Source organism: Entelurus aequoreus, linkage group LG14 (assembly GCF_033978785.1).
Source record: "Entelurus aequoreus isolate RoL-2023_Sb linkage group LG14, RoL_Eaeq_v1.1, whole genome shotgun sequence".
Lineage (NCBI taxonomy): Eukaryota > Metazoa > Chordata > Actinopteri > Syngnathiformes > Syngnathidae > Entelurus > Entelurus aequoreus.
Window position 1 is genome coordinate 6,240,803 of NC_084744.1, and position 18,189 is coordinate 6,258,991.

The following is an 18,189-nucleotide window of genomic DNA, read 5'->3' on the forward strand; positions in this document are numbered from 1 at the left end:
CTACAACCAGATCTTACCTTCTCTTCTAAGTAGCTCTCTTTCAAGTTCTGCAAGAGCAAAGGTCACATCTAGTATTAGACTTATATTGGTCACATCCAGTCTTGGACTTAGATTGGTCAACTCTAATTTTAGACTTAGATTGGTCACATCTGGTTTAGACTAAGATTGGTCAGATCTATCATTAGTCTTAGATTGGTCAGATTTAGTCTTAGACTAAGATTGGTCACATCAAGTGTTAGACTTAGCTTGGTCAGATCTAGTCTTAGACTAATATTGGTCACATCTAGTCTTAGACTTAGATTGGTCACATCTAGTCTTATACTTAGATTGGTCACATCTAGTCTTAGACTTAGATTGGTCACATCGAGTCTTAGACTTAGATTGGTCACATCCAGTCTTAGACTGAGATTGGTCACATCTAGTCTTAGACTTAGATTGGTTGCATCTAGTATTGGACTTAGATTGGTCACATACAGTCCTATACTTAGATTGGTCACATCTAGTCTTATGCTTAGATTGGTCAGGTCTAGTCTTAGACTGAGATTGGTCACATTTAGTTTTGGACTTAGATTGGACACATCTAGTCTTAGACTGAGATTGGTCACATTTAGTCTTGGACTTAGATTGGTCACATCTAGTCTTAGACTTAGATTGGTCACATCTTGTCTTTGACTTAGATTGGTCACATCTAGTGTTAGACTTAGATTGGTCAAATATAGTCTTAGACTTAGATTGGTCACATCGAGTCTTAGGCTTAGATTGGTCACATCCAGTCTTAGACTGAGATTGGTCACATCTAGTCTTAGACTTAGATTGGTTGCATCTAGTATTGGACTTAGATTGGTCACATACAGTCCTATACTTAGATTGGTCACATCTAGTCTTATGCTTAGATTGGTCAGGTCTAGTCTTAGACTGAGATTGGTCACATTTAGTTTTGGACTTAGATTGGACACATCTAGTCTTAGACTGAGATTGGTCACATTTAGTCTTGGACTTAGATTGGTCACATCTAGTCTTAGACTTAGATTGGTCACATCTTGTCTTTGACTTAGATTGGTCACATCTAGTGTTAGACTTAGATTGGTCAAATATAGTCTTAGACTTAGATTGGTCACATCTAGTCTTAGACTTAGATTGGTCACATCTAGTCTTAGACTTAGATTGGTCATATCTTGTCTGAGACTTAGATTGGTCACATCTAGTCTTAGACTTAGATTGGACTCATCCAGTCTTAGACTTAGATTGGTCACATCTAGTATTAGACTTAGATTGGTCTCATCCAGTTTTAGACTTAGATTGGTCACATCTAGTCTTAGACTTAGATTGGTCACATCCAGTCTTAAATATTAATTTTCTTACTGTATTATGGATTTCAGATGATCATACATGATAGCTAACATGTTGTATTACTAACAAGTTAACTCAGTATGGAAACTACTAACATTGCAGCAAACAAATAAAAGAAGAAGAAATAAGGTAGATTTCAACCAAAATAATTCATAGGATTAATTGTTAACAATCACCAAGACACTGCATGCAGATCTACAACCAGATCTTACCTTCTCTTCTAAGTAGCTCTCTTTCAAGTTCTGCAAGAGCAAAGGTCACATCTGGTTTAGACTTATATTGGTCACATCCAGTCTTGGACTTAGATTGGTCAACTCTAATTTTAGACTTAGATTGGTCACATCTGGTTTAGACTAAGATTGGTCAGATCTATCATTAGTCTTAGATTGGTCAGATTTAGTCTTAGACTAAGATTGGTCACATCAAGTGTTAGACTTAGCTTGGTCAGATCTAGTCTTAGACTAATATTGGTCACATCTAGTCTTAGACTTAGATTGGTCACATCTAGTCTTATACTTAGATTGGTCACATCTAGTCTTAGACTTAGATTGGTCACATCGAGTCTTAGGCTTAGATTGGTCACATCCAGTCTTAGACTGAGATTGGTCACATCTAGTCTTAGACTTAGATTGGTTGCATCTAGTATTGGACTTAGATTGGTCACATACAGTCCTATACTTAGATTGGTCACATCTAGTCTTATGCTTAGATTGGTCAGGTCTAGTCTTAGACTGAGATTGGTCACATTTAGTTTTGGACTTAGATTGGACACATCTAGTCTTAGACTGAGATTGGTCACATTTAGTCTTGGACTTAGATTGGTCACATCTAGTCTTAGACTTAGATTGGTCACATCTTGTCTTTGACTTAGATTGGTCACATCTAGTGTTAGACTTAGATTGGTCAAATATAGTCTTAGACTTAGATTGGTCACATCTAGTCTTAGACTTAGATTGGTCACATCTAGTCTTAGACTTAGATTGGTCATATCTTGTCTGAGACTTAGATTGGTCACATCTAGTGTTCGACTTAGATTGGACTCATCCAGTCTTAGACTTAGATTGGTCACATCTAGTATTAGACTTAGATTGGTCTCATCCAGTTTTAGACTTAGATTGGTCACATCTAGTGTTAGACTTAGATTGGTCTCATGCAGTCTTAGACTAAGATTGGTCACATCTAGTCTTAGACTAAGATTTGTCAGATGTAGTCTTAAAATTAGATTGGTGACATCTAGTCTTAGACTTAAATTGGTCAGGTCTAGTCTTAGACTGAGATTTGTCACATCTAGTCTTAGACTTAAGTTGGTCACATCTAGTCTTGGACTTACATTGGTCAGGTGTAGTCTTAGACTGAGATAGGTCACATTTAGTATTGGACTTAGTTTGGTCACATCCAGTCTTAGACTTAAGTTGGTCACATCTAGTCTTAAACTTAGATTGGTCACATCTAGTCTTGGACTTGAATTGGTCACATCCAGTTTTAGACTTAGATTGGTCACATCTAGTGTAAGACTTAGATTGGTCAGATCTAGTCTTAGACTTAGATTGGTCACATCAAGTCTTAAATATTTATTTTCTTACCGTATTATGGATTTCAGATTATCATACATGATAGCTAACATGTTGTATTACTAACAAGTTAACTCAGTATGGAAACTACTAACATTGCAGCAAACAAATAAAAGAAGAAAAAATAAGGTAGATTTCAACCAAAATAATTCATAGGATTAATTGTTAACAATCACCAAGACACTGCATGCAGATCTACAACCAGATCTTACCTTCTCTTCTAAGTTGGTCTCTTTTACAGCGTTCTGCAAGAGCAAAGACAGAATATTGTTTTTTTGTACAATTTTCATGAAAATGTTTGCACACAAACGAGGAGAGAAAAGTTTGATGTTGCAGTTGATGAATTAGCTTTGATTGCACCAAGAGATCAGTAGATCTTCATCACTTTAATCTTCCTCATGGGGACAAGAGTGTTGCACTTCACTAATCATTTTTGTGAATTTGTGTTTTTAGAGTGTGACTTTTTTTTTCTTCACTTACTTTGACGTTTTTTGTAGAATCCCAAAAAGATGCAGAGCCCAATAAACACAACGATGGAAATGATGATGACAACCATTTCAGCAACAGTTAATTTGCCTGCAAAGGAACACAAAAGTCATAGAAACATTTCTGTGTGCATTCATATCAAAATAACGTTCACATTGCAATACCTCACTTTCATTATTATTGATTATGTTTACCAGATAAGCAGTCCTTAGCAGTGAATTCAGCCATTTCAATGGTCAGAGGGTTGCTGACCTCACAAAGAAAAACTTGATGATTAAGAAACTTCCTGAGAGTTATTGTTAAATTTGGTCCAGTTTGCTCATTTCCACCTGATCTCCACTTAAACTTTAATAAAGGAGAATGTTTGGACTCTGTTGAGCACACAAGCGTCGCCTGGTATGTGTCAATCATCTCACAACTTATGTTGGGTTTGGATACTTTGTCTGAAAACACAAAGAAGAAAATGGATCAGAGTACAAAAAACAGATTTCTATCAAATATGCTGCCCCCTATTGATTTGGAGTGTAATAGACTTAGACTTAGACAAACTTTATTGATCCACCAGGGACATTTTTATACACAGTAGCTCAGTTGCAAAGGGTAAGGATGGAAAGGATAATACAGGTATAAAGTAGACTAAAAATGAACCATAGTAGCAATATAAAATATAACATATATGTAATATTTACATATTATATATACAGTATATGATGTATACTATCCATCCATCCATCCATCTTCTTCCGCTTATCCGAGGTCAGGTCGCGGGGGCAGCAGCCTAAGCAGAGAAACCCAGTCTTCCCTCTCCCCAGCCACTTTGTCCAGCTCCTTCCGGGGTATCCCGAGGCAATCCCAGGACAGCCGGGAGACATAGTCTTTCTTATATTATATATCCAATATATGACAATTCCCAATTACCATGTACAATATTATAGTGTATGTAACAGCTGCAGCAAAAAAAGGCCAACATAAAATAGAGAGTAGATCCAGCAGAAAATAGACATTATCAACAAAGATAGGTAGCTAACAAGTCAGGTGTCAGGTAATAGACAGATATCATCTATTGCTGTATGGCGAGTGATTATACAGCTGGATGGAGTGCGGAATGAAGGAGTTATTGAATGGAAGACTGTGGGAACGTAGATGAAGGAGCCTGTTGGAGTATGAACTCCGCTGTCCCTCAATTGTCTGGTGGAGTGGGTGGGCAGGATTGTCCGTGATGGCGAGCAGTTTGTTCTCCTGTCCCTCATTCACACAAACGCTTCCAACTGCGTGCTAATAGTTTGGCCGGTTTTCCGGATCAGGTTGTCCATCCGGTTTTAGTCCCTTTTGCTGGTGCTGCTCCCCCAACAAACCACTGCAAAGTACAGGGCACTGGCCACAACAGACTGAAAAAAGATCTCCAACAGCTTGTTGCACACATTAAAGGACCTAAGTTTCTTCAGAAAAAAAGAGTCTGCTAATGCCCTTCTTGTGTACAGCTTTCCTGTTGTCCTTCCAGTCCAGTCTGCTTTTCAAGTGGACTCCCAGGTACTTGTACTGCCCCACTGCTGCCACCTCCTGGCCTTGGATGTTGATGCGCTCCACTGGGGTAATTGTCTTCTTGAAGTCGATGACCAGCTCCTTAGTCTTGTCCACATTCAGGAGCATTTGGTTCGCCTGAGACCACTTCACAAAGTCAGCGATCCCTGTCCTGTACTCCAAATTATGTCCCACTCCGATACACCCGACCACAGCAATCATCAGAGTATTTCTGCAGGTGGCAGGACCTGGAACTGTACTAAAAGTCTGAGGTTTACAGGGTGAACAGGAAAGGAGACAGGACGGTCCCCTGCGGAGCACCTACACCACTGACCACAGTATCCGACAGGGAGCTCCCCAGTCGCACAAATTGGGGCCTATTAGACAAGTAATCAGTGATCCAGGAGACAATGGATGAACTGACACCCATCCTGAGCAACTTGTCACTCATCAGAATTGGTGTTAAAGGCACTGGAGAAATCAAAGAACATGATCCTCACAGTGCCCCTCCCACCATCCAGGTGAGAGTGAGCACGATGCAGCAGGTAGATGACAACATCATCCACTCCTACATGGAGCTGATACGCAAACTGTAGAGGGTCCAGAGAAGGAGCCACCAAGGGTCTCAGCTGAGCCAGCACAAGTCTCTCGAGGACCTTCATGACATGAGACGTCAGGGAAACCGGTCTGAAGTCATTCAAGCCCGATGGGATGGGCTTCATTGGCACCGGAACTATAGAGGATGTTTTCCATAGCACCCGCAGCCTTTGTAACTTCAGACTCAGGTTGAAGATTAAGTGCAGAATCTCAGTCAACTGAGCAGCACAAGCATACTTGCCAACCCTCCCGTTTTTAGCGGGAGACTCCCGGTATTCAGCGCCTCTCCCGATAATCTCCCGGCAGAAATTTTCTCCCGACAAACTCCCGGTATTCAGCCGGAGCTGGAGGCCACGCCCCCCCCCCCCCCCCCCCCCCAGCTCAATGCGGACCTGAGTGGGGACAGCGGCGACAGTCTGTTTTCACGTCCGCTTTCCCACAATTTTTACAGCGTGCCTGCCCAATCACGTTATAACTGTAGAATGATCGAGGGAGAGTTCTTGGTTGCTTATGTGGGTTTATTGTTAGGCAGTTTCATTAACGTCCTCCCTGCGCGGTAACAACACACAACAACAGCAGTCACGTTTAGTCTCGCATAAAGCAGTTTGTCTGCCGTAAACAGCAATGTTGTGACACTCTTAAACAGGACAATACTGCCATCTACTGGATAGCCTGCAGAACACTGAAATTCAAGTATTTATTTTATTTATATGTATAATAAAATAAAATAAAAATTAAAAATTAAAAAAAAAAAAAATATATATATATATAGCTAGAATTCACTGAAAGTCAAGTATTTCATACATATATATATATATATATATATATATATATATATATATATATATATATATATATATATATATATATATATATATATATATATATATATATATATGAAATACTTGAGTTGGTGAATTCTAGCTGTAAATATACTCTCCTCTTAACCAGGTCCTTAACCACGCCCCCAACCACGCCCCCACTCCCGACCACGCCCCCGCCCCCATCCCCCACCCCCCGCCTCCCGATATCGGAGGTCTCAAGGTTGGCAAGTATAAACACAAGTCTTCAGGACCCAGGGGTTGACTCGGTCAGGACCTGCTGACTTGGCTTGGTTGACTCTCTCCAGCTGTCGTCTCTCATGGCCAGGTGTCAGACACACCGTGCTGGCTTTCTCAGTAGGGGTAGAAGTGGGAATGAGAAACAGCAGCGGCAGGCAACAGTGAAGGAGTTTGTGGATTGATGGTCAGGGGAGGTGTGATGACCGGAGTAGTGGGGGGAGGGGGAGGGCCAGTAAGGGGTGCATTGCTAAATCTATTGAAAAACAAATTCCGCTCGTTGGCTTTTAACCTGCTGGTCCAGAGTTGTATTGTCCTGTGTTGCACAGTGTGCATATTGGTAGAAAGTGGGTAAAATTGAGTCCAAAGAAGCATGATTAAAGTCACCCAAAACGAGAGCAAGGGCATTGGGGTGTTTGGGCTGTTGCCTGAATGGTGTCGCATTCGCATTATTACAGAAGTAAATATGATCAAAAACACTCCTTTACAGTCATATGTCCAGGATTACACCACCTCTCGTTCACCAAGAGGGCAATCCCACCGGCTTTCTTCTTACCGCTCAGGAGTGTGTCTCTATCCGCCCGTGAGGTTGTGAAGCTGGGTAGAGATGCGTTTAGCCAAGTCTCCGTAAAGCACATGATACTGCACACGGCGTACTCCTTTTGAGTTCGGACAAGCCCGAACAACTCGTCCATTTTATTCGCCAAAGACCGCTTCTCCGCTCCTTCATCTTTGTGCCGGCGCGGCATCCCCTGCGCTTTTTTTCGTAGTTTCACTGGCAGCTGGCAAGGAAAGCGCTAACAACTCTTTGCATGTGTAAACAAAGGGCCGGCTGCTCAACTGATCAAAGCCAAACGCAAAACGGCCCGAAAAGAAAAAGAAAAGTAACAAAAACACACAAAAGCGCCTAGGAACCATTACTGGTTTATGGAAAAGATAAGTAATAAAACAAAGCAAGGAACGTTGAGAATAATGCCCCGGCGTCTCCTCCCAGTGGGACATGCAACGAGGACCTAGGGAGACATTCGTGAGGCATCCGCACGAGATGCCCGAACCACCAAAGCTGGCTCCTTTCCAAGCGCAGGAGCAGCGGCTCTACTCCGAGTATTTCTCGGGTGACTGAACGTCTCACCCAATCTCTAAGGGACATGCCAGCCACCCTCCTGAGGAAACTCATTTTGGTTGCTTGTATCCGCGATCTTATTCTTTCAGTCATGACCCACACTTCATGACCATAGGTGAGAGTAGGAGTGCTGATAGCTCGGTAGACCGAGAGCTTTGCCTTCTGGCTCAGCTCTCGTTTTGTCACAACAGTGCGGCAGAGAGACTGCAATACTGCCCCAGCTGCTCCGATTCTCCGGCTGATTTCCTTCTCCATCTTTCCCTCACTCTTGAACAAGACCCCGAGATACTTAAACTCCTCCACCTGGGACATAGTCTCGTTCTCCACCTGGACTGTACAAACCATCGGTTTCCTGCTGAGAACCATTGCCTCAGATTTGGAGATGCTGATCCTCATTCCAGCCGCTGAACACTTGGCTGCCAACCGATCCAGCATTATCTTGTTGTTTTTATTTAGTATTACATATTGATTTGTGCAAGCACAATATTTCTAGTTCATGGATGAAAAGATAAACTTACCTACAACCTCAATTTTATACGCATTGTGATAGCGCTTCTTGTTGATTGTGACTTCCTGGTCATAGTTCCCACTGTCTTCATAAGTGGCCTGTTTGATGGTCAGTACTGCAGAGTTCCTGTCCAGAAGGATTCTGTTCTCGTATGCAGGGGCCACAGTCTCCATGGTGCCATCAAAAACTACAATGTCGTAGACATGACGTGTCCAGTATATTTCAGTTGGCTGTCGATAACTTGAAGGTCCCAAGGTTATCTCCTGACCCTTCAGTACATATTTCACATCCCGTGCAGAAACTGGGAAAGATGCATAAATAAATGGATGAACATTTTTTCACACATTGAAACATGGACATTTGATCTCCATTTAAACAACATTTTTGGATCAAGGTATTATAAAACAATCATTTTGGAAAGTAATTTGTAAAATGCTTACAGTCATGGGGAAAATTACATTATTACTACTGTAGAATATTATCATTACTGTGGAATATTCTCAGGACATTTCATCGATAGCAACTGGACTGTTTGGTTTGTACACTTAGATTGGTCAGATTTAGTCTCTGACTTAGATTGGTCAAGTGTAGTATTAGACTTAGATTGGTCAGATTTAGTCTTAGATTTAGATTGGTCACATCTAGTCAGACTTAGATTCGTCACATGTAGTTTTAGACTTAGATTGGTTAGATCTAGTCTTAGACTTAGATTGGTCAGGTGTAGTCTTATACTCAGATTGGTGACATCTAGTCTTGGACTTAGATTGGTCACATCTAGTATTAGACTCAGATTGGTCACATAGTCTTAGATTTAATTTGGTCACATCTAGTTTTAGGCTTAGATTGGTCGCAAACATGATTTAGGTTTAGATTCAACATATTTAACATATAGATTTATAATTAAGATTTAAGTTTAGATTTAACATATATATTTATATTTAACATATAGGTTTATAATTAGGATTTAGGTTTAGATTCAACATATAAATGTATATTTAATATATAGATTCATAATTAAGAATTAGATATATATTTAACATATAGATTTATAATTAAGATTTAGGTTTAGATTCAACATATATATTTATATTTAACATATAGATTTATAATTAGGATTTAGGTTTAGATTCAACATTTATATTTATATTTAACATATATATTTATAATTAGGATTTAGGTTTAGATTCAACATTTATATTTATATTTAACATATAGATTTATAATTAAGATTTAAGTTTAGATTCAACATATAGATTTATAGTTAAGATTTAAGTTTAGATTCAACATATACATTTTATAGTTAACATGAAGATGTATCATTAAGATTTAAGTTTAGATTCAACATATAGATTTATATTTAAAATTAAAAGATTTAGATTTAACATTTAGATGTAATATTTAGAGTCAACATTTAATTTAAACTCTAATGTAATGAAAATGAGCTAAATTTGAGAAAAGTGATTTAAATCTGAGAAATATATCAGAAAGAGTGAAAAAGTTCAGGCAAAACAAGAGACAGCAGGTACAGGTCAGACCAGCCTAGCAAGTTCAGGCAAGAGAAGAATTTCACTGTCCCGCCTAACTTTTAGTAACAAGCTCTGGTTCCACCTGACTTCATGCCTCATCATAAATATCAAATATACTTTAGTGAAACGAGTGGATAAATACTGCACTGTATTTACAAATGTATACAAATGTATTGGGGACGGTGTGGACACGTTGGGAGAGTGGCCGTGCCAGCAACCCGAGGGTTCCTGGTTCGATCCCCAGCTTCTACCAACTTCGTCCCGTCCGTTGTGTCCTTGAGCAACAAACGTCACCCTTGCTCCTGATGGGTATTGGTTAGCGCCTTGCATGGCAGCTCCCGCCATCAATGTGTGAATGTGTGTGTGAATGGGTGAATGTGGAAATAGTGTCAAAGCGCTTTGAGTACCTTGAAGGTAGAAAAGCGCCTTACAAGTATAACTCATTTACCATTTAAGAGACAGCAGGTACAGGTCAGACCAGCCTAGCAAGTTCAGGCAAGAGAAGAATTTCACTGTCTCGCCTAACTTTTAGTAACTAGCTCTGGTTCCACCTGACTTTATGCCTCATCATAAATATCAAATATACTTTAGTGAAATGAGTGAATAAATACTGCACTGTATTTACAAATGTATACTGTAGTGTAAATGATGCAATAGTCTACCCAACAATTATGTACACATGCAACAAAACATGTTAACATGGCATCCTATTTAGTTCTAACCTGCAGTTTTCGACACCACATAAACAACAATATATATTTTTAAGTAAGAACAAAACTTACCTAAACTGCAAGTAAAAATGAAACAGATGTGTTGGTAGTCCATTGTAGTCCTTAAATATTCACTTTCAGCAATATTAATACACTATTTGATGATAACATGACATCACTGAAGACAAATGTAATGCCCTAACACCTGCTCACCTCTTCAAGCAAGACAATGAAAGTGAAAGCAAGGACATGTCCATTATAGTAGAGCAGAAGATTTTCACATTAAGAGCGCAAGCTGAGCATTCCCACTTCAACAAAAATAATAAAGTATACAAAAAGGGTGATCTAGTTATGTAGGGACTAGAGTTGTACGGTATACCGGTATTAGTATACTACTGCGATACTAATGAATCATATTCGATTCTGTCATGATCTGTGGTTTGGATTATGTTTTTGTTATTTTTTGTTAGATTTGGACTCTTTTAGTTCCTGTTTGCGCTCCCTTGTTTGTTTAGTTACCATGGCGATATATTAGTTTCACCTGCCTCTGGTGTTCGGGACACGCACCTGCTCTAATCAAGACGACCATTATTTAAGCCTGTCTTTGCCAGTCAGTCGTCCTGGCGTCATTGCTTAATTCATGCTGCTCGTTCCATGTCTGATTCCACAGTTATGCTAGTTGCTCCATGCCATAGTTTGGTTAGTTGTTTCATGTCTATAGTTTCATGTCCTCAGTTTTTGCCTTAGCTTCCGCGTGCGATAGACATGCTTGCCTTCGGGTTGTTTTCTGTTTGTTGTACATTTTTGAGTTTTGGGAAATAAATATGTTCCTACCTTCACATCTTGTCCGGAATAGTCCGATTGCTTCCCAAGACAATAGCTGACAAAAGCTGCGACATCCCCGTCATGACAGATACTATACCGCCTCTGAAAAGTCATGTCATTAAGCATCTGTCACGTTTTTTTTTTTTTTCTTTTTATATTTAAGATTTAGGTTTAGATTCAACATATAGATTTATAATTAAGATTTAGGTTTATATTTAACATATAGATCTACATTTAACATAAAGATTTATAATTAAAATTTTAATTTAGATTCAACATATAGATTTATATTTAACATATATATGTATAATTAAGATTTAGGTTTAGATTCAACATACAAATTTACATTCAACATATAGATTTATAATTAACATATAGATTTATAATTAACATTTAAGGTTATAGTTAACATATAGATTTATATTTAACATAGATTTATAATTATGATTTAGGTTTAGATTCAACATATATATGTATATTTAACATATAGATTTATAATTAGGATTTAGTTTTAGATTCAACATATATATGTATATTTAACATATATATTCATAATTAAGATTTAGGTTTAGATTCAACATATAGGTATATATTCAACATATAAATGTATAATCAAGATTAAGATTTACATTCAACATTTAGATTTATAATGAAGATTTAGGTTTAGATTCAACATATAGATTTATATTTAACATATAGATTTATAATTAAGATTTAAGTTTAGATTTAACATATAGATTTATATTTAACATATAGATTTATAATTAAGATTTAAGTTTAGATTTAACATATACATTTATACAAAGAAAGATCAAACAACTTCGGAAGAAGATTAAAACCCTGAAAAAGCATCTCAAATTGGCAAGCACGGAAGAAAAGGAAGGTATAAAAGAACTGACAGCTAGCCTCCTGAGCAGCTCATCAGGCTGAGAAGAGCGGAAGGGCAAAGACAAAGGTGGAAAAGGCAGGAAGCTGCACGAGCCCAGTTCATAAAAGACCCCTATCGCTTCACCAGGTCACTTTTGGGAGAGGCGAGGTCAGGGGCTCTAACATGTTCTAAGGAGGAGGTGGAGAAGTTTGTTGAAGAGATATTCAGTGACCTTTCAAGAAACGATGCCCGACCACAAAATCACGGGCTTAGTACCATCAGTCCACCAACATCCTCCCTCAGCACAGAATATCCATCATGGGGAGAGGTACAAGAGGTTGTCAAGCACGCAAGATCAGTTTCTGCCCCAGGTCCCAGCAGTATACCCTACAAAGTATACAATACATGTCCTAAGCTCCTACACAGGCTGTGGAAGTTTATGCGGGTAATATGGGCCAAAGGAACCGTACCAACAAGCTTGAGAAGGGCAGAAGGGTGCTTTGTGCCGAAAGAACGGGGATCCACACAGATCAGCCAGTTCCGAACCATTTCCTTGCTTAGTGTGGACGGGAAAATCTTCTTTCCAAAAGAATGAGCTCCTTCATGACCGGAATGGATATATTGACACCTCTATCCAGAAGGGCGGTATCAAAGGGTTCTCCGGGTGCCTGGAACATACAGGGGTCCTCAGCCAACTTATCCAAGAAGCAAAGGAGAAGAAAGGCAACCTAACAGTAGTCTGGCTTGATTTTGCTAATGCATATGAGTCAATTCCCCATAACCTGATCCAAGTGGCTATGGACCATTACCACATCCCACATCACATCCAGGGGATGATCACTGGGAGACATCAAGCTACGATTCCAAGCAGCCATGTTCACAACAAAATGGCAGCCAGTGGAGAAGGGAATAGTGACAGGGTGCACCATCTCCCCCATCTTGTTTGTCATGGGAATGAACCTGATCACCTCTGCAGCCATCATGAAGTCAAGAGGACCAAAGACTGCAGCAGGATGTCAACAACCAGCAAAAGGGCATTCATGGATGATCTTACCGTGATAACACCAACTCACGTGCAGGCAAGATGGGTCCTGGCGGAACTGGATCGTATGGCTACTTGGGCGAAGATGATCTTCAAGTCCAAGAAATCAAGGTGTCTGGTGATCTAAAAGGGGAAAACAACGGGAAAGTTCAAGCTGCTTGTTCAGGGGGAAGCAATCCCGAGCATCCACTTGGAAAGTGGTATGATGATTCCATGACGGATAAAAACAGCATCTCCAGCACCGAAAATCAAGTTGAAGAATGGTTGAAAAGGATGGACAAGTCTGGTCTGCCTGGGAAATACAAGTGCTGGATCTACCAGCATGGCCTACTCCAAAGACTTTTGTGGCTTCTCACCGTGTACGAAGTGGTTATAACAACAGTTGAAGGGTTGGAGAGGAAGTTCAACAAGCACCTTCGGAAATGGTTGGGAATACCCCCGAGCTTTACATCTACGGGGCTCTACCTTATGTAGAGCCCCGTTTCAAGTCACAAAATGCACTTTCCCTGATGTATAGGGACTCCCAAGATCAAGTTATCAGGGAAGCTGGATTAAGAACAAGATCCGGCAGGAAGTGGGCCGCCAGCACTGCTGTTATCCAGGCAGAATCATCTCTCAGGACCAAAGATACCATCGGAAGCCCCTGCACTGGAAGACAGGGTCTAGGAACATCACATTTCCAGCAGTGGTTTAAGTCTACTCCCAGGGAAAAGAGGACCATGATCCAGGATGAAGTTCGAAAACCTTGAGAAAGAAGTAAGAAAAGAGCTAAAGCCGTCGACCTCGCAACCCTAGGTGCCTGGACAAGGTGGAACCTTCCCAAGAGGAACGTGACGTGGAGTGAACTGTGGTGGCTGGAGCCGTTTCGTATCTTGTTTCTGCTCCGGGCAGTATACGACACCCTGCCGACCCCAGTCAACTTGCATAGGTGGGGAATGAGGGAGGGCCCACTGTGCAGGGTGTGTGGCGGTAAAATAACTATGGCGCACATTTTTCCTGGGTGCAAAACAGCATTGACCCAGGGAAGATACAGGTGGCGCCATGACAAGGTGTTGGCAATGCTCGCAGACATCTTGGAGCAAGAGAGGAGAAAGAAACACCCAGCCAAAACTAAGCCACTGCTGAGCACCATCACCTTCGTGAAAGATGGTTAAAGACCAGTTGTCCAAGGCCAAGCCAAGCAAAACCTCCTGCAGTTGGCTCAGGGTTGGGAGATGGAGGTCGACCTGGGGAGGAAGCTCCTCTTCCCAGAGGCGGTACTGTCCACCACTCTGAGACCAGACATAGTTATGTGGTCCCCAGAGGGAAAAAAAATCATCCTGGTGGAACTTACTGACCCGTGGGAGGAGGGATGTGAGGAAGCGGCAGAGAGGAAGAAAACAAAGTACCAACAACTTGTCCAGGACTGCCGGGACAAGGGGTGGACAGCATGGCTGATGACAGTGGAAGTTGAATGTCGAGGATTCCCTGCTCAATCTGTGTGGAATCTGATGACAAATGTCGGATTGAGAGGTCACTTGAGGAAAACAGCCGTTCGTAGGCTGGGAGAAGCGGCAGAGAGAGCCTCCTGTTGGCTCTGGCATAAAAGAGAGGACAATAGCTGGAAGCCTGGATGAGAGGGGCAGTGATCTGGCCAATCACTGCTGACCCACTAACCGGAGAGTGTTGTGGTTAAGGGTCGAAACACTCGGTGAATGTTGGGGACCACCTGATGACCTCTTGTCCAGGCCAACGCTATATCCATTAGAAATGGATTATAATAGCATCTTGATGTACTTGCAAACTATAATTAAGATTTAGGTTTCGATTCAACATATATAGTTATATTTAACATATAGATTTATAATTACGATTTAGTTTAAGATTCAACATATAGATTTCAATTTAACATATAGATTTATAATTAAGATTTAAGTTTAGATTCAACATCTAGATTTATATTTAAAATTAAGATTTAGATTGAACATTTAGATATAATATTTAGAGTCAACATTTAATTTAAACTCTAATGTAATAAAAATGAGCTAAATTTGAGAAAAGTGAGTTAAATCTGAGAAATAAATCATAAAGAGTGGATGTTCACAAAAGTTGCAGAAAATTAGGAGATGAGGCAAAACAAGAGGGACAGGGACGGCGTGGCGTGGTTGGGAGATTGGCTTCCTGTTCCACTCAGGCTTGAATTCAAGGTCTCTCTGCTAACCCACCAGTGCCTCCATGGAAATGCCCCCCTCTACCTCAAATAATTACTCACCCCCAAATCCTCCACACGACACCTCCGCTCCGGACAGGCTAACCTCCTCCAACCTCCGAGGACAAAGCTACGAACAATGGGAGACCGGGCTTTCTGCTCCACAGCTCCCAGTCTGTGGAACACTCTCCCTGACCACCTGAGGGCACCACAGACTGTGGATGCTTTTAAAAAAGGCTTAAAAGCCCTTCTTTTAAAAAAAAGCCTTTTTTTAGATTTGTGCATACTAGCTATAACTATTTGGCTGTTCTAGTTTTTATTTTTTATTTATTTCTTTATTATCTTTTTTTATTCATTTTAATTTTTTTGTTAATACACTGTAGCACTTTGAGATTGTTTACTCAATATAAAGTGCTTTTTACAAATAAAATATATTATTATTATTATTATTATTATTGGCTCTGCCAGCAAACTCAGGATTCCTGGTTCAATCCCCACCTTCTACCAACCTTGTCACATCAGTTGTGTCAAGACACTTCACCCTTGCTCCTGATGGGTCGTGGTTAGTGTCTTGCATGGCAGCTCCTGCCGTGAATGTGTGTGTGAATGTGTGTATGAATGTGTGTATGAATGAGTGAATGTGGAAATAGTGTCAAAGCGCTTTGAGTACCATGAAGGTAGAAAAGTGCTATACAAGTATAACCCATTTACCATTTAAGAGACAGCAGCTACAGGTCAGACCAGCCTAGCAAGTTCAATTAAGAGAAGAATTTCACTGTCCCGCCTAACTTTTAGTCAAAGGTAAAAACAGGTTTGGTTCCACCTGACTTCATGCCTCATCATGAATGTCAAATGTACTTTAGTGAAATGAGTGAATAAATACTGAATTGTATTTACAAATGTATATTGTACTGTAAATGATGCAATAGTCTACCCAACAATTAGGGACGGCGTGGCGCAGTTGGGAGAGTGGCCGTGCCAACCACCTGAGGGTTCCTGGTTCGATCCCCAGCTTCTACCAACCTAGTCACGTCCGTTGATATGATGGTATATATGATAGTATATCATAGTATATATGATAGTATATATCTGTATCATGAATCAATTTAAGTGGACCCCGACTTAAACAAGTTCAAAAACGTATTCGGGTGTTACCATTTAGTGGTCAATTGAACGGAATATGTACTTCACTGTGCAACCTACTAATAAAAGTCTCAATCAATCAATCAATCAATCCTTGAGCAAGACACGTCACCCTTGCTCCTGATTGGTGGTGGTTAGGGCCTTGCATGGCAGCTCCCGCCATCAGTGTGTGAATGTGTGTGTGAATGTGTGAATGTGGAAATGGTGTCAAAGCGCTTTGAGTACCTTGAAGGTAGAAAAGCGCTATACAAGTATAACCCCCTGTCGTCGTCACGTCATGACATTGCTGGTTTTACGAGCAGAGGAGCATGTTCGGCAGTGCACACACACAGAGTACTTACAAGCAGACACAGTGTGTGGACAGAAAAGGGAGAACAGACACATTTTGGTATAAAAAGTCAAGATAAAGGTGAAGTTATAACACTGAAACACCCTCAGGAAGAGCTGCTTTAACACATGGCTAGCTAGCTAGCGGCTAACATCCATCCGCAGTCTGCAGTGTTGTAGCTACTTCTAAATCACTAATCCTGACCTTCATGGCGACAAATAAAGTAAGTTTCTTACAAGTAGCATTATCACTGGAGGACGAGGATTAGCTAACCATGCTTCACTACACACCGTAGGAGGATACAATAGCTCACTGGTGTCACCGCTAATGACGCCGTTCCTGAATGTTAACAAATGCCATGGCTGGATCTACACCTAACATCCACTGTAATGATACCAAGTACAGGAGAGTATCTAGTCGATACAACTATGATTACATCAATGTTTTTTAGCATCGTTTTTTCAAAATTCATATTATGTTTATAAAGTCATGAAATATGTCCCTGGACACATGAGGACTTTGAATATGACCAATGTATGATCCTGTAACTACTTGGTATCGGATCGATACCTAAATGTGTGGTGTCATCCAAAACTAATGCAAAGTATCAAAGAAGAGAAGAATAAGTGATTATCACATTTTAACAGAAGTGTAGATAGAACATGTTAAAACAGAAGATAAGCAGATATTAACAGTAAAGGAACAAGTAGATAAATAATCAATTTTTACAGTTTGTCCTTTATAATGTTGACAAAGTAATAGGTGTATAAATGACACAATATGTCACTGCATAAGTCAGCAGACTAATTAGGAGTCTTTGTTTGTTTACTTACTACTAAAAGACAAGTTCACTATTTTATTTAAGGACTAAATTACAATAATAAACATATGTTTCATGTACACTAAGATTTTGTGTTCAAATGAAGCCAATAATGACATTTTTGTGGTCCTCTTTATTTAGAAAAGTACCGAAAAGTATTGAAATACATTTTGGTACCGGTACCAAAATATTGGTATCGGGACAATACTAGTAGGGACTCAAGTTGTGTACATGTGCCTTACTACCATTTTACATATTCTGTTTGTGGCCCCATGTTGGTCTTTAATATTACCTATATCAATAATAATAATTATTTTGAAAATACTTCGGGTTTGCGTTCGAGTGGCCATCCTGACCAGATACCCGAACCACCGCATCTGGCTCCTCTTGATGTGGAGGAGCAGTGGCTTTACTTTGGGCTCCTCCCGACTCCTAGGGTCCTCGAGAGTGGTGACCCGGTTTGGAAGGTGAAGGAGATTCTCAGGGTTCGTCGGCAGGTTAGGGGGTTTGTCTAGTTGGTCGACT

General features: G+C 40.2%; 1 protein-coding gene across 1 annotated transcript; it reads right to left on the minus strand.

Annotated features, from left to right (window-relative positions):
• On the minus strand, positions 1-10,663 carry LOC133665290 (CD48 antigen-like). The gene is made up of 7 exons (XM_062070545.1): positions 10,523-10,663; positions 8,225-8,515; positions 3,602-3,850; positions 3,402-3,497; positions 3,134-3,166; positions 1,563-1,592; positions 1-47 (listed from the first exon to the last, which is right to left on the minus strand). Exons 1-7 carry the CDS (start codon positions 10,563-10,565, stop codon positions 1-3), a joined length of 789 nt encoding a protein of 262 aa, XP_061926529.1. The 5' UTR covers positions 10,566-10,663.
• Positions 10,664-18,189: the final 7,526 nt, after the last annotated feature.

Coding starts and splice junctions, on each gene's coding strand:
- LOC133665290 (XM_062070545.1), bottom strand. CDS start 10,565: ATGGACTACCAACACATCTGTTTCATTTTTACTTGCAGTTTAG. Junction 1,593..3,133: donor AGACCAACTTAGAAGAGAAG/GTAAGATCTGGT, acceptor TTGCTCTTGCAG/AACTTGAAAGAGAGCTACTT. Junction 48..1,562: donor AGAGCTACTTAGAAGAGAAG/GTAAGATCTGGT, acceptor TTGCTCTTGCAG/AACTTGAAAGAGAGCTACTT.